General features: G+C 37.9%; 2 protein-coding genes across 3 annotated transcripts; both read left to right on the top strand.

Moving 5' to 3' along the window:
* Window positions 1-7,898: 7,898 nt before the first annotated feature.
* Window positions 7,899-11,745, top strand: LOC116263035 (uncharacterized). The gene is made up of 3 exons (XM_031642609.2): window positions 7,899-8,057; window positions 8,978-9,478; window positions 10,894-11,745. The coding sequence occupies exons 1-3, from the start codon at window positions 7,973-7,975 to the stop codon at window positions 11,439-11,441; spliced, it is 1,134 nt and encodes a 377-aa protein (XP_031498469.1). The 5' UTR covers window positions 7,899-7,972; the 3' UTR covers window positions 11,442-11,745.
* Window positions 11,746-12,990: 1,245 nt separating this feature from the next.
* On the top strand, window positions 12,991-24,315 carry LOC116246082 (uncharacterized). Of its 2 annotated transcripts, XM_031617772.2 has the most exons (12): window positions 12,992-13,341; window positions 13,487-13,548; window positions 13,632-13,682; window positions 13,787-13,855; window positions 14,965-15,069; window positions 16,261-16,368; window positions 16,523-16,594; window positions 16,697-16,747; window positions 17,579-17,641; window positions 17,741-17,865; window positions 20,558-20,756; window positions 23,250-24,315. In XM_031617772.2, exons 1-12 carry the CDS (start codon window positions 13,122-13,124, stop codon window positions 24,033-24,035), a joined length of 1,911 nt encoding a protein of 636 aa, XP_031473632.1. In that variant the 5' UTR covers window positions 12,992-13,121; the 3' UTR covers window positions 24,036-24,315. The 2 variants fall into 2 exon arrangements, with proteins under 2 accessions (XP_031473633.1, XP_031473632.1); XM_031617773.2 differs by lacking the exon at window positions 14,965-15,069 and having other exon boundaries at window positions 12,991-13,341.
* Window positions 24,316-25,895: the final 1,580 nt, after the last annotated feature.

Genomic DNA, 25,895 nt, shown 5'->3' with positions numbered 1-25,895 from the left:
TTTGTTTTGAAAATTCGGGTGCATTCTTTTTTCGTTGTTAAAATCTTTAGATGTGTTCCTAAAAACTTCCACATTGAAAAAGATAAAAAAAAATATACTTTTTTTACACAAAAGCCCGAGGGAGTTGGTGCAACAAAGGGAACAAAGGCTGGTAGGCAGCCGGTCGTCATTTCGAGCTCCCATGGCATTAAATCTCCGTGCTGTAAAATGAGAAACACCAATATGCAAGTTGAAGTATAGCGATGACATCATCCTAAGACACCTAAAACAATAGTAAAGGGGATGAGAGGAGATTTTAGAGGTTCACTCAGTGCAGTGAGATTAGACTCCCGCGCACCCCCGAAGTACCAACATCTTACTTGTTACAAAATTCCTTTTTCTTTATTATACTTGTACTTTAACCAGCTATTCGATATGGGTCTTTTCCTCTCAATCCTATTGAATTAAGTGGCATTTATACTTTGTTGGCTATGTACTCTTTCTCTCTCTCTCTCTCTCTCAAGCTGTAAGTGACAAGCAGAAATAGCTGGCCATGGCTGACAGACAATTGCAACGCATTTAAAGCCATAAAAGCGTGTGAATCAGGAAGAAGCCGCTCCTGCTCTTCATCCCCAATTGATGGGGCCATCTGCTAACTTTTGGATATTCACTTCATCCATATATAAGTTTTAACGCTTCCAACTCTCATCATTTCTCTCTCTCTCTCTCTCTCTACACACGTATTTCTGGAAGGAGCAGAAGAAATTTTCTTATCTGCAGTACAAGGAGGATCAGGTACATCCTAGCTCATTAAATTTTACATTCCATTGTAGGATGCTGAAAGAATATAGCAGGAAATGTTAGTTGTGTTTGATTGCATAAGGGAAATAGTTGATGTCAACCCCATTGATTATCATTGACATGCCGCCACTGTGAAAAATGAACCATGCATGAAGTTAACGTAAAACTTGGGTTTGAGGAGTCGTCAATACTAAACAAGAACGAACTTCGAAAACTTTTCCACTTGGAGGCTCAATTTTTTGCCATAATCTCAAGAACCGGCCTCATCTTTCTGAATTTTCTGAAATTTTTTATTTTTTCCTGAAACAATAGCGGAGAACCTTTTTTCATAATGTTGGATCTAATTTCCAAACAACGTGAAAAGGTACAAAATTTCACATGTCGTAAAATGATTTACTTTATCCTGAAGCTTTTGTTTCAGAGTTTGCAGATAGAAGTTGGGACCATGTCAAGATAAATTAAGAAATGCGAGGCTTCTTTTTGTGATCAGTGTCTCCAATTGGTGGGTCCTGAATAGATACTTGACTGTCAAAGTTTGTCTAGCTTTCATCTAGAATTAAGATTTTTCTGCATTCCAAATTATATCTCCACTTTTGGCCGTCTAACCAATCCAGTCCTCAAATTTGTTTAATAAATTCATCCTTGCTGCTTTGCACTTTTAAGACATTCTTATTTTTCTTGGTTAGCAAATTTAACATGTCTATGTAGTTAAAAAAGGGGATCTGTGTTTAGTGTTTGGTTTGTAATAATAATAAGATAATAATATAATAATAATAAACTATTAAATGATCTACCAACGGTCCATTAATATCATACTTGAGCTGAAAATCAATTTCAGAACAGTTGTGGGTACTGTTGGATGAACAAGAGAAGTATTTCATCCTAACGCTTAACAAAAGGGCAGAAAACTCTACCTTTTCCCTCATCTCTCCAAAGTATCAACTTGCTTTTGATACATGGAGGTGATGCTCTTGTTATGCTTCAACTTGCATATCAGTTACTCCTTTTTAAGTTGACTCATTTGGGTTAGTCTCTTTTTCTAATAATGAACCTTAAAGCTCTATGGTGAGACAAATTTTACAAGCTTTTATTCAGGCAAGAGCGGCGGGATCCTATCGGACAAGCAACTGCCACTAAGGAGGTTTGAACGCGTTTCATTGGCAAGGCAAGCGACTCTCTATTTCAGCCCAATGAAACACCCTTCTCCCTTGTTAATGGAGGAAGCAAGTGATCAACTATGAAAATTAGGGGCAGGTTTCATGGTAACTATGTCCAGAGGTCCAACTCTCAAGTTGGCCCATGGTGCATCCGGGTCAGGGCGCCCGACCTACCCGACCCACACAGGCCATTAATGTTCCAATAGAACTCATTAATTATTATTATTAGTATTATTTCGCAATGAGTAATGCTAGGGTTAGGCCACTTTATTGGCAATTAAAGATGTGTTTTTTTTTTCTCTCAAGGGTGATGTTAAGAGGCCCTATGGAAGAAGGGTCACCTCCTTGCCTTGTGCTGGGAGGACAGCAGCACATGTGCTCTTTGAATCAAGTGGACAGCCCCTTCTCACCCCCTCCTAATTCTTTGAGATCAGGTCTGCATTCAGATTCTCTGTGCCCTTTTTGTGGCTAGAAAGTGAGAGAGCACATGTGGGCAGTCTCCTCCTGAAAGAGACTTTTCTCCCTAAGCACATCAACATCTTCTTTAGGCCCAAATGCCCTAAACTTTTAATATGCTGATTTGCAAAATTGTCGCATACATACATACATACATACATAGGATTTGTGGATTTCTCCATCGGAGTTTGGATGGAGAAATCCTCTAGCCTCTCATAGTATACTGTTCGATACATTGCATCAAGTGGTTTTGATTAGACATACCTTAAGATGGATGGAGAAGTTTAACTTATGTATGTAGCATTTGTGAATTTTTACATCTAGGTTTAGAAGGTTTAGAAGAGAAAATTCTCTCACAACACCCTACCTGCGTTGTATCGGACAGTGTATCGAAGGAAGCTCAAGATGTATATATATATATATATTTAAAACCTTACTATTTATCTAAGATCTTCACATGAAGAACTGACACAATGAGCTGCCATGGCTTTCAAGTTGCAGTCAGGATTTTGACTGGAACAGGTGTCATGATACTATAAGCTTAAAATTTGGCATGAGTGTGTTTTTACTGCTTGCTGGCTGTAAAGGAGAAATAGGTATTTTGGTAATTTTTTTAAAAATGTCTTTTATAGTACTTTTACTTTTTTTATTTTCATTTTTATTTGTACAAAAAAATTTCTTTTTGAACATAAAAAAAAGTAAAAATTTGTACACCAATATGACTCCAGGTGTGGCCCTTAACACGGTTCAAGTCTCAATTTCCTTTCAAACTCCTTTTACAAAAAAGCTTATAACTTAATGATTTTGGAATAAAAGTCTTTTGGGAGCCACCAAGAAAGGGGCAAAAGGTTATCGGTTCATGAATCTCTAACCAAACATTGAATCTTATATTAAATCCTCATTAAGGGGGAGATTGGATTTGAGATTCCGTGTTTGCTTTATCTCCTAGTGCGGTGTCGGCCCCGCCGAAAAGCAGACATTGTAAACCTGAGGTAATCAATCACACTTTTTTAGTTTTCTTGGAGGCGTGTTTGTTGCGACAGAGTGTCTTAATCATACGTTTGACACGCTCCAACAGAAACAAACATGCCTAATAATCGTCGTACAAATTGGTTGAGTTGGGGCCAATGAAACCCGACGTCGTCAATTTGATTCTCATGGTAGCGATACCTCTATTCTAAAGGGATAAAAATGGTGTACTAGTTGACATGTAATGTGGACCTTACGTCCGGCACCGACAAGGGCAGAACCAGAAAATTCTGAATAAGGTGCATTGATTATAAAATTTTAAATTTTTAAGAGACACCAATATATATTAAATGAATAAACTTTTCATGAAATATCAATATAAAAAGTAAGATTTTTTGTGTGCGTGTGTGGGCAATATCCCACCTAGTGCTCACACCTGCCTCTGCGCCTAGGCACCGACACAACTCAAAACTTTGGGTAAAAGGAAAAGGGGAGTGGAGGTTTCTAACACTCATTATGAGCAGTGAAACGAAATACTCCTCTTATTCATCCAAAACTCAAAGGAATATGCCCTCGTTATTTTGTAAGATCAGATGATCCATTTTCTTACTAGACCGCATGATCCAGTGTCCATATTTTCTTGTTCATTTCATACATTTTCTCCATTCATTTCTTAGAAAATGATTTTTGTTAATATTTTTGACCGATTTCCATTTTCTTACAAGACCACATGATCCATTTTCCACATTTGCTTATTCATTTCATACATTTTCTCCATTCATTTCTCAGAAAATGATTTTTGTTAATATTTTTGACGCAACTGATTCAGCTGAATCTATAGAATTGGCAGCTCCCTGATTCCCATTTTTACAACCTGTATGGTTCCCAAGTAACTGCACACATCTTTCCTTTTTTTCTTTTCTATTTGCACTGCTAGCTTGTTGTTCTTGCTCATTCTCTATGTGCTGAGGTACAACACCCATTGCTTTCGAAGCCACTCATGGCTTGTAGCAGTAAAAGCTAAAACGAGCGAAAGAAACACACCACCATGTGGTGGGACAGAAGCTCTGAGGCATCATCTATGTTGGCTGTGTTTCACTTAGGAGGGTTACCCACCTGATGCATGGCTTCGTCTAGTTTGGTAAAGAAGTACACCAACCATAGCTCAACTGCGAAATGATATAACAATTCGAATGGCGGATCTTAATTCGCTCCGTAGCAACTTCGGTTTCATACTAAAAAGGCTAAGAATCAGGACAACCAATCAATTAACAACACCCACTTTATGAGTCTCTCGAGATTATGCGCTTTCTAGTTGCTTAAGAGCTCATTTGAGCTTGTAAAATAGTCTTAGCAAGTTCAATGCAATTAATAATGAGCTCCACTTACATGAGCTTGTTCATTAGAATCTAATGTAAAACTTTAAGACTCCGTAGCTGGTATTTCCATCCCAGTTAAACCTATAGTTGCTTAGGTTTGTATAAAAGATAGTGGTTATGGGATTTGAGTAAGCCCAAATCCACTGCATCAACCCATTCAAGCTCATTTGCAGGCTAAATTGGAACTTGGTTGATTAGATTTAGAGTCCGAACCAATATGGCTTTTTAAGGTGTACAGAGATAGAATTCATGATTCTGTTTGTCCTAGACATAGTGCTCTTTCTTTGTGCAAGATACACGAATAGGAAAACAATTTACTTAGGGTGTCAATTTGTATTTTTGTTATCGTATTCGATTTATTAGATATTCACATATGGAGATTCAAATATATATTAAAAGAAAGTCTTATACTATATATGAATCCGACTTTCAAAATGTATAGATTACAGACATTTTTTTTTAAAGTGAATTTTAATTTGAAAATGATCAAATATTGATTTAAAGCCGAAAACAAATTTGATCTGATGCCATTTCTCAAATCCAAATTCAGTTTGGTTTCTTAATTGTATGTAAGTTCTTTACTTATCGTAGTTCGATCAGATATCCAATCAAAATCCAGTTCATTGACATCCCTACATACACATAAAAATGTTGGCACACTGCTTCTCTTGAACAGATCCAAATTTCAAGTTTGCTTTTAAATTCATTGGAATAAAATATAGTTAGAATCCAAATTCTAGCACCTAGAAAAATACGCGTCACGTTAAACTCAGAATGTGAATCCTTGTAATAATTACTGACCTTACATATGTCCTGTTCAGTCTAATTGTTCATCTCGCTTATCAGAAGTGGGTCTCACTCACCTTTTCCTTTCCCTCCAAAATTTTCACCTTTTCAAGTGATTTCAAAGAGAGTTGGCACAGTCATGGGGCATTCAATCCTATGTCGACCTTCTTAAGAGAAATTCATGAAAGTGACCCAAAGAAAGTCATTAAATGCTGTCAATGAATTATTTGACAGCAACATGATCCGACACCATCCATTTACAAGTAAATGAGATTAAACCCAGAAAACCATCATCAACATGACATCTTTTACCACTGGCTGAAGAACACATCTTCACTTCCCAGTTGTCCAAATGACATGATCTTCTGCTATGTGGTCTCTGAAATAAACTTGAAAGAGAATTTTTTTAAAAAAGATTAAAATATTATTGTGGATGTAGTATGGCTGCAAGCCACATGCCATTAAAAACCTTGCATTTATGTTGGCTACCAGACCGTCATGCCACGTGAAGGTCAGGACAGGCTGCAGTTATTACCAGGACTCCTAGTGAAGACCATTTTCAATGTGAATTCTCCGCAGAGGTGAGATCTGATTTGGGCACCGTTCATCTTCAATGTTGAGTGAATCACAGCACAGAAACCAGCATTAGAGCAGTAAAAATGGCAGAAATCTCGTCCTTTTTAATATGGTCACGCAGTTTATAGCATAGCTGCTGTAGAACACAAGAAAAGAAAGCAAAATCTCGATCTGCGTGAAGCAGAAGCAGAAATATGTTGTTAATGTTGATAAAAAAATGGTATGATTCGTTTTCATGGTATTTCTACTTTAAACTGATCTTAGATATCATCTTTTAATTATGTGATCTCTGCGTTCATGAAGTACCTTGCTTAGTTTATCCACTTTTATCAGTTTTTCGTACAGTTTCACGTGTCTTTTCCTTCAAAAATAAAAGAAAAAATTCTTCACATCACTTTCACCTGTACATCCCTTTTCTTTGGCTGTGTCAAATATGGCTTGCAGCATATTTCAGTATCCAGCAGCAAAAAATTGAAGGAGAAACCGACACCCTTTCATGCTACAACGCCAAACTGATTCGTTCAATCTAAAGATTCAAAAAATTACCAGCTAATTGATGCCACCTTTCGAGCTTCTACCAGTAATCATAGAACTTTTCCTTATTTAGTGAATGAGAAAGCTAGCGTTCTAATTAAAGTATACAAGGAAAAACCTGGTCTGAAGATTCCATCGACTTAGGAAAAGCTTTGATTACTCTTAGAGATGAGTTAAAAGAAATATTTATAGTCTGAGGCACATTAATGGTTGTGGCCTATGGCTCTGTGCCTGTTTCTCACCCTTCTTTTTTCTTTTTTTTCTTCTGGGGAGGGGGGAATCGTGGGGCACGCTATTTACTATTAGCATGTGCTATGACTCTTATGCGACTTCCAGTTAAGGTGAAGGTTCAATGCAAGTGGCTGACATCAAGAGCAGAAAAATTGCAGGTTTTTTTTTGGGAAATTTGCATTGGGAGTTTGTATTTTGCTTTTGATGGTATCATATTTCTCAAATTTCTCATACACGGTCTCCAAATTTGGGATCTCCTGCCAACTAACAATGCCTGAAAAAAGACAGACTTACAATCTGCAAAAGCTCCATTGAAATAAACGATGTCTCTTTCACCACTTTGTATGTCTCACTGTCGATATCTTGGCTCTTACCGTAGCCTGGTAGCACCTCTGCCTGTTTGGAGAAAGGTCACTGGGCGGAGAGAATCAGTTCCAAATTTTGTTCTTAAAATCAAAGGATATGAAACCTTTCTGTTGTAAACCGAATTAAACCACAGTAATGGTTTTATATGTATAAGCAAGTTGGAGTTGGGCAGATCCCCTCTGGATTTGGTCCATGGAATCTCACTCAACTTTTGACCTTTTTGCAACTTGAACGCCTTTAACTCCAAATCCTTAGCCGAGTTGATATTCTCTTTCTTATTGGTGTTTCACAAAATGATGCTCACTAATCTGAGTTAAATACTTGGCAGTCGAGGAAGCCTAGCAAACTGTGATCAGCAACTTTCAGGAACACCAAGAAAATCTGTGAAATTAAAGGAAAAGTACCAAAATCCTCATGTTTTTTTCCCCAGCGCTCACACAACAGCAACAAATAATAACAATAAGGTGAGGGTAGATTTTGTGGTCGATATGGGAAAGAAAGACATATTTTACACTGTCTCATGGGCTGTCTGGTGGTTGCAGAAGTGATGGGAGATCTCATGTTCCCACTGCTTTCCTCACCCTTTCCCCTTCAAGAGAGAGAGTTTTTTGGATTTTTAGGAACTCAGACGACCCCACCTCCTTGTGATATGTCCATGGCTGCTCATCAATAAAAGGCCTCGTTCACCACCCCCATTCCCTGCATTCCATACTCGCAAACCAAACACTTCAATCTCCCATGGATTCCTCTGTGACCTCTCTCTTCACATTGTTCTTCCTGCTCTTTTCATTTCATCAACATGCTCTGGCCCTCATCGTTGACGGTAAAGCCTTCTGCAGCTCTGCAGTCGCTTTATTTTCAGTGTTTGTCTTCGTATATCCTCTGTTCTTTTCTGTGCCCGAATGACGCAGTAGCTCCAACCCTGTTCAAACCATTCTCAATTGGAATCTTCTTTGGTTCTGTTTTGTCATCTTTTTGTTTTTTTTTTATCTACATTGTTTTCTTCTTCTCTTTTTGATGCAATTTTTTTAGCAGTACCACCGTAGTGCAGGGTGGGTTTTCACTAGAAGTTCTGTTGCTTCAATATAAGACGTTGGTGTGAAAGATTGATAGATGGACAACTTCGTCCAGCATTAGGAAGAAGGGCCAGCTGTTGGGTTCAAGAAGCACTAGTCGGAGCTAAAGTTCCACTAAACAGAAGAAGGGTAGCTAATGGTTTTACATTACTCGAACCAGTAAAGCCAGGCACAGCAAATAAGAGCTCTGCCACTTTGCTGGCTGTTAGAGTCTAAGGCCTTAAGCTGAAGGAGGTCGAAAGCTCGGTGCTTTGAGTCGGTTACTCTTGGCACAAGTTAAGTAGGTCTCGTATAAGAACAGTCCAAAAGAAAGGAGGGAGAAAGAAAGAGAAGTCTTGTTCCAAAAGATTCTTTCTTTTCAATCTCGATAGTATGATCAGCTTATGCGGTGGGTGACCTTAAAGCAGAACACCGGAATATCCAGTGAGGAACCTGTTTAACGTGAAGTAGCCAGTTGGGTGTTTACTGTTTCCCCTGATGAAAGGTCGCCGACTTCTGGTCACCTGATATCCTCTCTTCAATCTTTCCGTCCACTCTTGTCTGCTCTTGTAGAAATTGCCCATCTCCTTGTCCAGAAACACTTCCTTACTTGATAACCCAGCTCAGTTACTTTCAACGATACCAAAAACTGTTATGTGCTAACATGGAGATTTGATCATGTAAGCAGGACTGCTGCCGAATGGAAACTTCGAGTACGGACCGAAGAAGTCGGAGATGAACGGGACGATCGTCACGGGGCGGTACGCCATACCGAACTGGGAGATTTCCGGCTTCGTGGAGTACATAGAGTCGGGGCACAAGCAGGGGGACATGCTGCTGGTGGTGCCTGAGGGAGCTTACGCGGTGAGGCTGGGGAACGAGGCGTACATCAAGCAGAAGGTAACGGGGCTGGTCGTGGGGATCTATTACTCCATCACGTTCAGTGCCGCTAGGACGTGCGCGCAGGCGGAGAGGCTGAACGTGACGGTGGCGCCGGACTCCGGTGTGCTGCCGATGCAGACCATTTACAGCAGCGACGGATGGGACTCGTACGCCTGGGCATTCCAGGCCGATTTCACGGAGGCGGAGATCATCATCCACAACCCGGGCGTCGAGGAAGACCCCGCCTGCGGGCCCCTTGTCGACTCCGTCGGCTTTAGGACCCTCTATCCTCCTAGGCCTACAAACAGTAAGATCTCTCTCTCTGTGTGGAGCCATTTTCCATATATATATATATATATGTGTGTGTGTGTGTGTGTAAAAGCTGGTATAGATGAATTTGGTTCAAGTTCATTTGATTCAAGCAGCGAAATGGCCGATATTTAGAAGTTTCTAAATCAAGGTCTTGCATTTTTCCGGCGAGGAGACGACGTGCATCAAGTGTCGTAGATATGGTCGGCAGCCTTTCTGGGTAGGCCTTAGTTTAGCGCCTAGGTTGTCGGCCAACAGGTTTTCCATAAACCATATGCATAAGCCGTCTGTGGATCTATTCTTTTGTTATTTTAAACATGGTTAGCATCTTACCAGACTATGTGGTCAGAAAAACAGTTTATTTTTTTCTTCTTTAATTTGAATTTAAAGGCATTTATGATGTCATTTGAAGAAACAGAAAGAGTTTCTACCAACAAATTTAACTTCAAGAACGAATTTAAAATAAGTAAAGGTAGAGTCAGAGATGAGTGTATTAGTAGAAAATAACCCTTTGTCGGACTACAGTAAACAACATAATCATCCTTTTGCTTGGGGGCTGTTTATTTACTGCTACTGCACAGATGTTATTGACATGTTCTGTTTTATGGGCATCATCTCTTGGATCACATAATTCTCCAATATTGTCAATAGGCCTTCATGTTGGATTAGAAATCGATAGGCATTAAATGCTGCATAATTAGTTATACATCTATGGTTGTCTTTAGAAAAATAGGTAGAGTTACCACAATTTCAGGATGGCGATCTAGTTGCTCTGTCGGTCATGGAATCATTGGAACGACCATTTCTGGCAGGATTTTTGAAGTGCATCAGATTTTCCCTCCAGATCACGACATGGCCAGACATGCAAACCCTAACTTATTCATGAACTGGGCACAAAAGGAAAACTTTACGCTATTATTTGGCAAGTTGGTGTACACCTTTCAGCATAGGAGGACAAAGAGGTGGGGTCAGAATGCTGTATCAGTGCATGGCAACTGCTTTTGAAGACTTGCAGTTGTTGTCTGTATTCAGTAGAGCCAAGGAGATGACCTAAACCCAAAGCTGTTTCTTGCCCTTAAACCCTCTTTCTGCCAGCCCTTGAAACTAGGTAGATCTGTTGCTCTTTTTATCTTGAGGTGCTCCTCATCATGATTTGAGAGTTATTGCCATTGGTGATGGGAATCCCCATTTTCATACGCACCATTAGAAACATATCATGCTTGATTGCTGTGCTAAGAAATAATAGAATGGGGTGATACTGGGTAGTTCATTGATTGACCCACCTGCATATGAGTTACTTAAATTTGTTGGTTCAGAACCTTCTGGAAATCTGACTAATTCACATGCAGTTGCATTACTTAAATGAGCTTCTGCTTAGCACATTGAACCATGTGATTTTCATGCATCTTGCAGAGAACCTCTTGAAGAACGGGGGCTTTGAAGAAGGACCATATGTGTTCCCAAACACTTCATGGGGAGTGCTCATCCCCCCCAACATTGAGGATGATCACTCTCCCCTGCCAGGATGGATGATTGAATCTCTCAAGGCTGTGAGATATATCGACTCCGACCACTACCTGGTTCCACAAGGTCGACGAGCCGTTGAGCTTGTAGCAGGGAAAGAGAGTGCCATTGCTCAAGTTGTGCGCACTGTACCAGGCAGAAACTACGTGCTCACCTTTGCAGTGGGTGATGCTAACAACAAGTGTGAAGGTTCCATGATAGTTGAGGCTTTTGCAGACAGAGACACAATCAAAGTGCCGTACGAATCGAAGGGAACTGGAGGCTTCAAAAGAGCTGAGCTCCGGTTCAATGCTGTTTCGGCTCGCACCCGTATCATGTTCTTAAGCACATTTTATCATACAAGAATTGATGCAGCTCTCTGTGGTCCTACCATAGATGATGTAAAGCTGCTTAGCATGAGGACTGTACCACATAAGCTTGGGAGAATTAGAGTATAAGAATGTGTTTGTGGTTGTGTGTGTGTGTGTGGGAGAGGGTACATGCTAGCACTGCTGCTTAAGTGAGTGCATCTACTTGGCTAAGCTTCAACATATTCCATATGGAAATATTTATACGATACTGCTGATATTGATCAGAGCTAGTTCACATGTTGAAAAGTGAACTTTGGTGTGGAAATTGCATATGCTACTGTTGTTTTCCAGCAAAAAAATGTCATTTTGGGCATTAATGATACTGAATCTTCAGAGAAGACTTTCCACAATTATGTCAATAAGATTATGACCTGTTCTGAGTTGTCTATAATTTATATTGGCGGAGATTCTGCAATATCATTTCACATGTTGAAACGTGAACTTTGGTGTGGAAATTGCATATGCTACCGTTGTTTTCCTGCAAAAAATATGTTATTTTGGGCATTAATGATACTGAATCTTCAGAGAAGACTTTCCAGAATTATGTCAATAAGATTATGACCTGATCTGAGTTGTGGATAATTTATACTGGCAGAGATTCTGCAATATTATTCAGCCTATCAATGGGCGCATTCTGGTTCAACACTGACTTAATATGTATGAATTCTAAACTAATTGTAGCAGTGTGAACAAGAAGGAGCTTGCATGGGGCTCGATCCACTGAAAAAAAGAACAGTAAAAGATACAACCGATGCTGAATTAAGAGAGCATATTATTGGAACTTGCAGAAGCTTCCAAAATGAGATATATATAGAATAAAGTATATAAATTTGCCAGACATCAAAACCAGAACAAACCATTGGAAAACCAATTTGACAGAATCTTTCTTCGTTATAAGTAATCAAACTTCGCATCTGTGTTTGTTATTGGTCTTTCTTTTTTGTGAATTCCGAGGTTAGGCAGAAGCACAACAGTTTGTGCTTGGAGACATGCCTAAGGATTGAACTTTTAGTCCCCCTTCAGCTTTTGAATGTAATTTAATTGTCCCCTAGGAAGCTGCGAGGAGTTCGCACTGTCTGCTTCAGAGCCTAAAGAAGGTGCTATTGTTGTTCAGTAATGTATAACATTGATGGTAAAAAAAGTTTTCATGTTTACTGCAGTTTATCATTTAGAACTTTTTGTCATGAACTTCTTATGGCCCTAAACCAGGTTTGTCAACCATAGTAGATCAATTAATTGTGAGAACCGGTAACAAAGTAACATTCTTCTCATGCATTAAGCCCGGTAATAGTTTTGAAAATAGATGAAAATAAGGGACACAGATTCGAGGTAAGTTAAAATGTTAATAAACATGCTCAGAACTCAACCCTCGTATACGAAACCTTGATTTTAAGATTTGAAGATCTAAATTGACCTCTGACCTTACATCCGAGGCTACCAAACACGCTTTAAAGTGATTTTAAAGTACGTTCATATATTATAAGACCAAAATTATCCTTATTACTTGTTGGTAAATTGGGATTGATGTGTTTCAACTTTCAACTATTGAGCCGTCAATATCCTTCAGTCTGTAGCTCTTTTAAAGAGGTGAACAACACATTGTTGCTGGTACACGAGCCAATTCGAGTTTGGGTTCGTGAGTTATTCTCTGGGACTGAGCTCGAACTCGGCTGCGTTTCCACTTTCCAGCACGAGCTACTGGCCTAGCCCGAACTGCCGACGTAGGTCGACTCACGTTTTCCAGTGCCCGTGCCCAAGAAAACCACGATGCGTCTAAGTTGGACCCTAGACAGTCTTCTTCATCCTCCACTCCCTCCATTGCCGTCGCCGGCTGCTCCCTTCACTACAAGAAGGGCGACGGCGACCACCACAATGGCGTCCACAGACACCACTTCTTCTTCGTCGTCTCTATCTGCTACGCAGAGTGGCGTGCGTGTGCAGATCTACCCGACGTCGAATACCGGGGTCATCACTCCCTTCTGGAGAGGTATCCTGGCGATTGACATCTCTAACTCTTGTGTCCTCTCTGTTTTCTTGTATGTGAATCTCTTGTGGGTATATCATATTCTGTTTTCTGGTTGTTGTTATTTTTTATCTACTTGCACGGTCGGTCTCTGAAATCCAAATGGTAGACAAGTACGAAAGGGAAGCGAGGAAGTACTGGGACATCTTCTACAGACGCCATGAGAACAGGGTACGCGCTTCTGCCTCTCTTTTCTGGCTTCCATTGAGGATTATTCTAATATCTATTTTCATTTGTTCCAACTGCTTTTGCAGTTCTTTAAAGATCGTCATTACTTGGATAAAGAATGGGGGCGTTATTTCGATGTGGGTCTCTATCTATTCTCTCTCTCTCTCTCTCTCTCTCGGTGTGTGATTGTTTCAGGTATCATTTGTTTGATCTGTTATTTTGTGGTTCCTTTTCTCCTCAGGACGGGGATGAGAATGATTCAAAGGGCTCTACCTCGGATAATAAGGGGAAGAAGAAAATTGTGTTCGAGGTAAGTTGCTATACTTTTCGTTAGTGTTATTCTGATAAATTGCTTTCCTACGTGAGTATCCACTATCATCGCAAATTGCGACAGCTTAACATTCTGAAAGGGGGACCTTTGTGGCTTGTGCTGCTCAACAAGTTGGAAATTCATGCTTCTTAGTCGGGGAAAAGAAAGTTACAAGCGTCACAATTTTATAGCCCTTAAAAGGAAACTCATGATGTGCATAAGTTGAACTCTAACAGTACATAGAGTCTAACTTGCATCAATTGCAGGAAGTAACGTAAACCAATTCGCTGGGCAATTGACCACTTTGAGCTCCATATATGTGAAAGCTGAGCTAGTTATTCCTTTTTTGATCCCTCGTGGAATGTAAAGTTCATATATGCCTATGTCATAAGGTACAGGAATCTTTGGAAGTGGGAAAACTCTTTGCATTCAAACTTTTTTCTCCTGGTTGTTACTTATGGGTCGGTGTAGTCATTGGCAGTGACGATGTTTTACAAGTTAACAAGGTAAGAGGATGCCATGGCTATGGGTATCTAAGTAGCCTTTAAAATGTGAAAAGGTTATGTAGGAAATCAGTTTGATCTTGAATAAAATGCTATCTTGTAGCATATCCTGGCGAGAATCTCTGTTACATATGCAATATATTGGAATGTTCCATTTTCTTCTGCAGTAATTGAAGCCTCCTTCCTACATGTTTGTTCATGTTAAACCTTTACTCTTGCCTGTTTGTTCATGTTCACTTTTAAATATTGTTGATTATGAATTTGTATATTTTATTTTTGTTTATTTATAAAAATTAAATCTAAGAAAGCACGGGAAGTCAGAAATATGGTAGGATATGAACTATGAAACATATTGTGGTTTTTGTGGGGTTAGTTTTTAGCTTTTTATTAAAACATTGTCATCCAAATTACATCTCGTTTTCGTATATAAGGTATAAATATCTGAACTGCTGTTTCTGTTGTGGTTTTCATAAATAAAAAAGATGGAATTGTGGTTGTATTCTTCTTATAGCATTTAGTTTCTCATGGTAGTTTCTGTTCAAGGAGTGCTTTGGTTAGTCTCTTTATTGTTTTGATTAATTTAATTGTGCTGATAATGATACGCAGGTTGGCTGTGGAGCTGGGAACACAATTTTCCCTTTACTTGCCACATTTCCAAATATCTTTATTTATGCTTGTGATTTCTCACCGCGTGCTGTTAATCTAGTGAAGGTTTGTTTGATTTCATACTGAAAATTTTGATATTCTGAATGATAGACCTGGACTATTTTTAGGCACCTTAACCAGAATATTAGTATGACATATTTGCATACTCTTTTAAATCTTAGTGCTATTTGAAGTGCAAAGATATTAAGATGAGCTTAGGCATTTGGTCCCTTTCTGTGTTTTGCGCAGCATGGGCGAACATAATGTACCATTAGCAGCGTTTTGGTTGTTTAACAATTTGGTGACTTTGTTCCAACAAAAACTTTGTTATCTCGAAATTTGAAGCCTTGCTAGTTCAGATAATTGTTGAACCTGCTGACACAACTGTATTTGCTGGTTGTTTTGGCAATGTTGGTGATTATGGTTAAGTTTGTTTGGTGGAATTTGTGATTCATCAGTGAACTGCATTGTTACTTGAGAACCGAGTATTGTCTCTTTCAATCTGGCATATACTTGAGTTAATTGTGAATTCTTTGTAAGCTCTGACCGTTTACTAAGGGTTAATATTCACTAATCAATGAGATGCTTTATGAAAGTAATGAATCTTTGAGATTCAAAAGTTGTTTGCTGTATGTGGCTTTCTCTTTTCCTGCTAATTTCTTCTATACTGAAGCTCTATCGGCTCCTCAGGGAAAACATCTATTTGGTGGATTCAACAAACAATCTAATTTTAAGTCCAGCTTCATGTGATTGCTGGATGTTGTCTCCTCTTTCCCTATTCGGTTAACTTTATATCTCAGGCATAAAGCAGTTGATAGGCTATGTGACATGTATTGTGGGTGATTCTCCAGTTCTTTATCACTATTTTGCTTGTATAGTTAGGAGGGTTGGAATGGTTGTGCCAAAAGCTTCTTCCGCTTACCATTGCAGTTGAGTGGTACAAGTTTCTACACCAAAGTGGATTTTAGTGCGTCTCTAATTTTAGGCTCCAAGGGGACAAGTCCCTAGGCATATATATAAATCGTTCCTTGAAAATGACTACAATGCTGAAGCCAGCTATAACACCGTATGTTGAAAACTAATGATATGTTACTTTACTAAAAACTATAACTGCATTTGCATAATTCATTTGACAGAAAACAAGCTGCAGAGTTACTTTCCTATTTGGACAATTCATATGAACTACCCTGCATGTGCATGTTCACCCATGTTGCTTAGAACTGATGGATTACATTTTCTGAAAACTTTTTGATACAGGGACACAAGGATTTCAAAGCGGACTGTGTTGATGTCTTTGTATGTGATCTGACAGTAGATGACCTTGGCAACAAAATTTTACCATCTTCAGTTGATGTGGTAACCATGGTAATTTTCTTGCATCTCTAGTGTACTGTGGCAGTGTTTTATTTTTGCATCTATAAGTCCTGATTACTGCAAGAGGCTTTTTGACATGATGTAGTTTCTGATGATGCATGTGAAAGTTTTATGAAGACGTTTGGGAATTATCTGACTTTTGCAGATATTTATGTTATCTGCAGTATCACCTGAGAAGATGCCACTAGTGTTGCAGAATATAAGAAGAGTGCTTAAGGTATTGAATTTCAGAAAAAAAGAACTTTTTTGATGGTTATCTTCACTTTAAGTTACTTTATCATGTATAAATGTCTGACTGAGTGCTTCTATTCTCCTGCAGCCAAGTGGTTATGTTTTGTTACGGGATTATGCCATTGGAGACCTTGCACAGGTAGCTCAATTAAGTTACCTATTGTGTTTTCAAATAAAATCATGTGATATATTGTTTTTACATTGCTCAATGAACACTTGTTATTCTTCAGAGTTTCCACTTCCTGCAAGTTTACATGTCTTCTTTCTGGCATCTGCTGGATCTTTCTTGGCAGCACTCCTGAGCTTTTGCGTTTTTTTGCCATTTTCTGAACTCTTTGCATTTTGTGATGCACTACTCTTAGATGCATACTTATACAAATAATTGTTCAATATAGAGCTAAAATTTATGAAAAGCCAAAAGGACATGTTAGATGATGCTGGAACTTTCTTGGCAGGGCTTCTGAGCTTTTATTTTTCTCTTACCATTTTCTGAACTCTTTGCATTTTGTGATGCACTTCTCTTTACTTTCACAAATATTTGTTCAATACAGAAATAGAATTTATGAAAAGCCAAAAGGACATGTATTTAGGTCTTTAATGGCTTGTGTCTTGGTTTCAGAAGACTGTTCACCTTAACTTGCTACTGGGCTATAATACAGTCTCTTGATCTCCCAAGTCAACTCAGCATGCAACTTGAGGATATATGAACTGAGATGTGATTTTTAGAACTTCTTCTCTCTTGCAATCAATAATTTTTGTTTCGTTTAATTTTGTTCTACTATTGGTTTGGCAACCATATCCGATCTGGATCATGTATGTATCTAGACTTTCATAATGTAATAAATTTGTGCAATTTTGCATGTTCTTAATGTCCATTTGAAAAGCTGTCAATAATATTCTGGTGGCATTCGGTTCATTCTGATGAACTTTCTAACTAGACTAACCTTTGGATGGGTTGATTTTATTGTAGGAACGGCTAACTAGTAAAGATCAGAAGATCAGTGAGAATTTTTATGTCAGGGGTGACGGCACTGTATGTGAATTATAGCCCCTAGTCACTTTTTTTTTCTCTCACATGATTGTCATAGGGTTTCTGTTGGTTGACTCTGACATTCCCTTTCCACTGGCTCAGCGTGCTTTTTATTTCTCTGAAGATTTTTTGCTTGGTTTACTTAAGCAAAATGGATTTATCTGCAAAGAATTTATCATACATTGCAAGCAAGTGGAGAATCGTTCCAGGGGAATTGTGATGGACCGGTAAGATCATTGACACTATTGATGGCTTATCTGTTGCTTGTAATTTTTTTAGGATGGCAAAATCTCTGCACATTTGAATTTTTTATTTGAGATGGTGCTCTAAAGTGCACCAGCATTTCCATGCCACTGGTATATAAAGTTGCTGCTATTAGGTGCTTTGGTTGCTTCATCAATACATGCACTAATATATTTTATATGCATATAAGAGTTTTTGTTGTGTATATTTTTTCCTATGATTTTTTTTTATTTGCGGCATTGTCACATATATCATCTACGGGTATTATACGGCTAGGGATTTCTCGGGTATTATACGGCAAAGTTGTATATTTCGGGAATATCTCGAAAAAAACTCGACAATTTTTTCAAAAATTTAAAACATTTAATAAATCCTGAAAATTATAAAAAAAATAAAAAATACGAAAAAAAACAAAAAAAACGTCTAATACGCCTTTCTTCACGTTTTTTATTTTCTGGCGTTTTTTTTTTTTTAAAATGTCTAATTGCCGTTTTATATGGCTGACATATTTTTCACGTATTTAACACGTTTTTTTCGATTAATACACATTTTCTGTGACAATAATTTGCGGTGCTGGTTTTACCCCCATCCCCCTCTTTTCGTGGATGTTTCTTTAAGAGTTTAAGATCATTGACAAGTCGATCTGCATTTTAAAAATTACTTGTATGTGTTTCTATTGAGCCCATTCTTTTTATTCAGTTTTTAGGGGTATTTATGTTATTTCATTAGAACGAAAGTAATTTTATTGACAAATCACAAATGTAATCTCAAGGACCAAGTTGGATTGCTCAACAACTTACCATATTATGTTACTTGTAGGGACTTTCTGTTTAACTCATTCACATTTCTTAAGGGTGTTTATAATATTTTATTTGAAAGTGGATAGTTTGTTCATATTGACAAATGTAATCTCAAGGGCCAATCTTGGGATGCTGAAGCCAAAAGTGGGGATGAATTTCTCAATACCTATAGGATAGGATAATGTATACATTGATGGGCCATTTTGATTTGGAGAAAAACCCAGAATACTTGGAACTTGTTGAAGATTTTCTCATTGAAACTTAAACATTTTTGCAAACATAGTTCGAGTTCCCATTAACCATGTATTAGTTGAGGCTTGAATAGCATGCATACTCATCTACATTGATACAAATGATCGATCAATAAATCAATAGCTAATTGCAGTTCAGTACTCTGAAAGAATTTAACTTATGTTAAAGACTTGAAAGTATCTGATTAGGACACCAAACAAAAAAATTAAAATAATTACTTCAATTTGCTAGATTCTGTTGTAAATCAACAAGTTTGATTACTTTAAAAGAAAATTAACTTCAAACATCCATACGAGTGTTTCTGACTTGATAACAGTTGTAGAGCATTACAGTACTATATAGTAAGCAAAAAATATAGTTAACAATGTCAGAGACCTGCTGTTAAAGGACAATTCAACTGTCGTTTAAAATGAAGTACAAAAAGAAGCTCATCATAAAAGCTAAATTAATTCCTTATCCTGTTTTTTAGCATCTTTGAACCTCTCAAACTGAGCCCTGACTCCTTCCTATCCTCCTCCTTCTTTCTATCCTTGAGGCTCTTTGCTGGGAGGTGAAACAGCTTGACGGGGTCTTAGGTTAATAAGTTAGGGCAGTTGGATGGAAGACCCTTTTCCTCCTATATTGACTGGCTTAGCAGATGGTTGAATTTTGAGTGTTGTCAAGTGTGACTGCAGTTGTTTAATTTATTTACATAGAATGTTATTTAAGTTAATGTTCTTGTTTATATTAATTTTATTTTCATTCTCCATTTACTTGAGGTGTTAGTTGTGAATAAAGAGATATCCTGTATTTGAATGACTGAATCCATTAAAGATTGCCAAAATTTGAAATTCTAAAGCAATAAGAGTTCAAATTTCATTGTCAAACATATAGTTCAGATTGTTGGTGGGTCTGAAAATGACCAACTCATGACCTTGAGCATTTGCCTGGTTTGATATTTTTAAAAATATATCTTCTTGTATTATTACTATATCTCAAAAAAAATTTCATAACTTTATTTTTAGAATTAATTTCTTATTCTGGAACAGTTTGTTATAGCATTTCAGCAGTTATGGGTTTCATGACAACTAAGACAAGTATCTATATGAGCGAATATGCTACATTCTAGGACATTTGAAGTTGTTGAATCATGGCTGTCATTAAGGCTAAGGTCAGTGTCATATTTAAGAGAAAAGGTTTGGGCTGCATGTGATTCACCTACTTTATGAATCTACCGTTTTGCCAGGAAGAGTGATTCTTTTTGGCTGAGGGAAACAAATATTAGAACCGATTTTTCTGTGGGGCCTACTATGAGGCACTTATAATTTTCTCTGCAATTCCATTTTCTTGGCGAAGTAGCATCACGTCTCTATAATTTAATTTTCCTGGCAAAACTTCCATCTATTTTCCCTGCACTGGTCCCTTCCTATCAAAATTTTTTCTCCTTCCTCACAGTGGAACAAGTGAACCTTAAAGGTAATACTATGAAAATTGGAAAGAATGAAACTATAGATTTTTTGCCATAGATAAGTGCATTTAACATTTTTACTTTTTGCATGTTAAGTTTTGACAACTATGCTGCTTTCTTTCCTTATGAGAAATTTGGAATTGATTGACTTTGACTGGGATCTGCTGCATATATTAGCCGCTGGATGCAATGTGTTTTTTGCACTACTGATGGTTCCAATTCACATGAGTCCTGCAACCACGTGAACTGTATTCCAGAATTCAATGATTCAGAAAAGCATCATCAATCAAGTGAGACTGCAGTTCTTGCAAATGATGTCGATATCTCCGACAGTATTCTTGTTGATATGTTCAACACTTCAACTAATTTTTCTGAGGTATGAAAATATGATTTTGTCACATACTATCTGTTTGTTTCTCGTATCAAGAAGTAATTGTTTCTTTGATTTATAGGGCATTATGTTCTTTTTCTGAAATGATGCTTATATACTGGGAGAAATGGACATGAAATGTAGGATCAGTATATTAGATTTTGATTCTGTAGCACATGTAGTCAGAATAGGTCCTCCCAAATTGCTGTTTAGTTTTCGTATGGAGGAAAAGGAATAGTTAGAAGGGACCTTTGAATGTTGAAACATCATTGATCGGGTCACGGTGGTGGGAGCAGCTATGTTGTTGAGGTGACGCCTAGGCATGAACTAGGTGCCAGTCCACACCCGTCGCCGAAGTCCATCACTTAGGCGATGGGTGTTGTGCTGGCACCTAGGCATGCCTAGGCTGGACTAGGCGCCAGCATGCCTAGTCCAAGGGAAGGTATATGCCTGTGATTTTATTGTATATACTATGTACAATCTGTCATAATGTATAATATATGCACAATCTGAAATAATGTATATTTACGTATTGTATATTAATGTGTTTTATATGTATATTAGTACAATCTGAAGCAATTTCTAAAGTGGTTCCATCTACAGTTGAATCTGTTATAATGTATATTATATGTACTGATTTGATACGTTTTTTGTTTGAAATGATTCAAATGACATAGTCTATAAGCTCTATAACTGAAAAAGTCCATAAGAAATGCAAGCATCGTGCCCAGTATGTAAACAAGAATGACGTGTCTTCTTTGTGTATCAAACTATGGCATCAGCTAGAAAAGAACAGCAGTTTTCCAGTATGTAAACAAGCTAGAAATGTACTTTTAGTCTCTCATGTAAACAAGAGCAGAACAGTTTTTCATGTTTTACTTTTTGGCTTTACTTACAAAGTGTAATCATTCAATTAGAACAGAACAGAACAGTTTTTTAAGCTTTACTTGGAATAGAAGCTTACAGTTCAGTCAATGAGTACATAATTTTATTATGTAATGGCTAACATAACTAAAAAAAAAAACAAAAAAAATAAAATCGGTCGCCTTTTTTGCCTAGGTGCGCCTAGTCCCACCTAGCACCTGGGTGCCTTGAGAACATAGGGGATGAGGCAACGTGAATAATTTAATCTGAAGAAGTGGTGTGCACTTATCCAGGTGAATGAGCTAAAAAATAGAAAATCGCGGATCACTACATCATGAATTTATGATTAGTGACCAGCTACCTTTAGCTATTCTGTCATATGCTGAAAAGGAAGACTAGTTGATCATCATTGGTAAAAGACCAAATGGTCAGTATCTGATCCAGTGCCAACTTGGATTGATGACCATCAAAAGTTAATCTTTGTTATGCACATTCAATATTGAACAAAGAACAGGGTGGTCAGTCATTATCATGAAATAGCAAATATAGAAACCTGAATGTACATGCGGCCATTAATAAGCAACTAGCTAATCAAATGAGAAAATTGTAGGTAGACTTTTTGACTGCTGAATCTGAGCCCTGCCAATATATGCATATAAATATGTACAACATTGTTTTTACTCCTCACCCTTTTTTTATGTTATTTTAGACGGTAATTCTTTTCTCTTCTTTTACATGTAAATGCTTTATAGTTCTTCAAAGACCTGTACTATGCTAAGGAAAACGATCTTTCTGAGTCGTCCTGAAATTTTCCAATTCATAATTTCTGAAAGATCTGATTATGGTCGTACAATGTTTCTGCCTATTTCGGCTATATTGCAAATTATGACAATCCAAAGCTCCAATGAAGGACCAGGATGTTGAGGCCTCTTCATCTACACCATCCGGACGGGAGAAATTCTGTATCGGAGAAACTGACGTGATTCAGCTGTTTTGCCTGAAACTGAGTAGATAGTCCTATGATCTCCTCTACATTCTCACCAGTCTGAGCATCGTCGCAACACAACCTATTGTGCTTCAATGAAAGATCCATGATGAAAACTACCAAATGTTTCGTTGCCATTCTATGATTGATAGCTAGTAATATGCAACAATTATCGAAGCTTACAAAAAGGGTTTGGAGCTTGCCTTGAAAGATAAGGTTGTTTAGAGCACGTGGTTAGAAATTAAGAGTTCAATACCTAATTAAGCTTAGACAACTTGCTCCCTCCAAAATTTGTCACCTTTTAGTATGACTCTCTGTCTAGAACAGCCTTTAGGTCTCTCATCAGCTTTTAGCTCATAAGCCTTCCTACTGATCACCCCATCTCTAAAATCATAAAGATCTAATGTCTAGATTAGAAATGACGAGCGAAAAAATCTAAAACAAATAAATTTGAAACCCTTATACAACCTATTCTGCACATCTCTGACTTTTCATGATGTTTTGACTTCCATAATTTTGGATATCTAACATCTGTCCACGTGGCTTTTGGGAAATGCTTTCTATGGCTAAGTGGCCTCACATTTTATATAAACCAGCACTCGATAATAACAGATCAAATATGCGATTGTAATGTCAAACTTTTATTGCAGAAGATCAATATCGCCATTGGTGACCACATCTTCAACATAAAGATGCTTTCTAAAGAATTTCAACATACGTGCAAGTCAACGGGTTTGATGCTGTGGGAGTCAGCTCGTTTGATGTCTTCAATATTGGCTGACAATCCTTCCATAGTCACTGGGAAGAGCATTCTGGAGTTAGGATGTGGTTCTTCTGGTATCTGCTCAATGATTGCTGCTGGTGCAGCAAAGCTGGTGGTTGCCACAGATGGAGATGAGAGAGCCCTTGACTTGTTAGGTCAGAATATCATCTCAAACGTGTCCCCACCTTTGTCTGATAGAATGGCGTGGAAGAAATTGGAATGGGGGAACAGTGACGATATTGGTTCGGTGAAAGAATTATGTCCTCAGGGTTTTGATGTGATCATTGGCACTGATGTCACATATATACCTGATGCCATCTTGCCTCTGTTCAAGACTGCTTCAGCACTGATATCGGGAGGATCTACTGGGGAATGCAAGCCAGTTCTTATATTGTGCCATGTTCTGAGGAGAGTTGATGAAGCATCTATACTTGATGCTGCATCACAGGCGGGGTTCACACTTGTTGATAGTTGGCCATTTGAAACCGGAAGAGAAACTTCTCAGCAGCTTAGAATAGCCTCCAAAGGGAGGGGTTTGATTGCAGGATGGTTGTTGGGGGATGTTGTTCAGAGAGAATCTCATAGTTCTGCACTTAACATCATGTGTTTTGAATTTAGTAGGTTGGAGCAGCTCTGTTTGACGGATGGATGTGCAATTGATTGTCCACACTAGATCTGTTCTCTGTAAGAGTAATGCAATATTTTATGGCACTCTGCGAGTTCAAGCCGAGAAGTATGCCTGAAAGTTTTGGTGGATGAGCGCTTTTCTTTCTTTGCAGCAAGATGTTCTGTATGTTTTTCTATTTGTGCATGTAGAGCTTTTCTTTTTGTACCAAGAAAAAGAAGAACATGAGACATGGGTTAAAAAGGATGACATTCATGATGACTATGTCAAACGGACTCTTCAAAAAAGGGGCTACACTCGTGTCGACACGATGTTGGTGCTGGTTTTAGTGCTGGTCTCCAATTGCATTTTTTCTTATGCAAATTCAAAATATTTTTCATTTTTTTTTCTTTTTCATGTTCCTTTCTTTTTCTATGGATAATAATAAAAATAAAAAAAGATAGATTAAGGTTAGAAGAAACAAGCTAAAATTATACATAGTATGAATACATACATTTATGTATATAAAATAAATATTATATATATATATATATACACCTTTGCCACATTCTCGCACTCAAATTTTTTGAATTAAATTTTTTGAATTACGTCATACTGCCACCGGCACCTCACACTCATGTGACATAGCATTATGATAGTCATTTTAATGCATGAAATTTTTGTTTTCTTGATAGCACCTGAAACAGTCCAATTTGAGGCTAAACATGAAAAATATATGATAAGAGAAAGTCACTCCTGGAATTTGGTGGTAGCTTTTGCTAGCATCTCACTGTCTCTGCTCCATTCCACTCTTATTGCCATCGTTAGTGAGCTTGGGCAGGCTTAGGTACTCTTATTGCCATCGTTAGTGAGCTTGGGCAGGCTTAGGTACTCGGTATTCAGTCCGATTGTGATCGAAGTTAAGCCCAAAAAAACCGGTTGGGTTGGCTTGGCCTGATTAATTTTTTAATTTAATAATAATATATATTTTGTTATTAAAAAGATATTTTATGTTAAAAAATTTTATTTTATATTTAAAAAATATATACTTTTTTAATCAAGCCGAGCCTGGGCTGGGCTTAGGTATTAGGTCGGGCTTGGGTTTGAGTTTCTGGCGTCGGGCCGACTTAGGTGGCCATATTTCATCACTAGGTGGAACAAATTCTTTCCCCAGCGTCTCAACTGGAATTCAATCAACAACTTCCAGTAAAGGAAACAGAGCCCAGTGTTTCGTAGTTGGACTTCGGATCGATGTTTAAATTCTTCACTCAACTCCCTTCACCTGCAAGGTCTTCAAGTCCAATCCTGCTTAGTGGGCATCTTGTTGCCCGATACCGCAGTCTTAGTCATCAGTTACACGATTTTTTAGAGAAAAGCACGTGAATGTGATCTTTTTGTGTCCTTTGCTAGAACTGTAACACATCTGAAAAGATTGGTAGCTTCCATGGCCATCAAAAAAGAAAAATTCAGACCCAAGGCATGTTCCTTGTGGCATTTTCATCCATGGCAGGACAAAAGTATTGCCGTCTAACTTTGAAAAATTATCAAGCCCAAGTTAGTTAGCATTAAATAGAGATGCCCATGATATATCCGATCAATCCATTTCCAATGAGCTGAATGTGGAAAAAGGAGAAACTTGAGATCATCTTAATGAATTTAATCTTGTGAAATGGCATCCAATTGGACTTACATGAGCATTCGATCGTTCAACCATATGAGTGAACCGCATATGTCTAAAAAAGTAGAAAAGAATCTGCATTTTTTATACATAGATTAAATTTTATCAGAACTGATCATGTTAGATTTGTTGGTTTGACTTCTTTTTTTAAGTACAATGTCCTGTAAATATTTTGGATTTTTTTAAAAATAGTTTTTTAAGTACAAAAATGAGGAAAGATAGATTGATAGGGTTCAATTCATATGGGCCAA

Source organism: Nymphaea colorata, chromosome 1, assembly GCF_008831285.2.
Source record: "Nymphaea colorata isolate Beijing-Zhang1983 chromosome 1, ASM883128v2, whole genome shotgun sequence".
Classification (NCBI taxonomy): domain Eukaryota; kingdom Viridiplantae; phylum Streptophyta; class Magnoliopsida; order Nymphaeales; family Nymphaeaceae; genus Nymphaea; species Nymphaea colorata.
Note: the sequence above shows the minus strand (reverse complement) of the source record. Positions and strands in the feature narration are given on the sequence as shown.

Bases quoted from the DNA above. Each gene is read 5' to 3' on its own strand.
- LOC116263035 (XM_031642609.2), top strand. From the start codon at position 7,973: ATGGATTCCTCTGTGACCTCTCTCTTCACATTGTTCTTCCTGCTCTTT. The intron at 8,058-8,977 runs GTAAAGCCTTCT...TCATGTAAGCAG, and splicing joins TCTGGCCCTCATCGTTGACG to GACTGCTGCCGAATGGAAAC. The intron at 9,479-10,893 runs GTAAGATCTCTC...TGCATCTTGCAG, and splicing joins TCCTCCTAGGCCTACAAACA to AGAACCTCTTGAAGAACGGG.
- LOC116246082 (XM_031617772.2), top strand. From the start codon at position 13,122: ATGCGTCTAAGTTGGACCCTAGACAGTCTTCTTCATCCTCCACTCCCT. The intron at 13,342-13,486 runs GTATCCTGGCGA...TCCAAATGGTAG, and splicing joins CATCACTCCCTTCTGGAGAG to ACAAGTACGAAAGGGAAGCG. The intron at 16,369-16,522 runs GTAATTTTCTTG...TGACTTTTGCAG, and splicing joins CAGTTGATGTGGTAACCATG to ATATTTATGTTATCTGCAGT.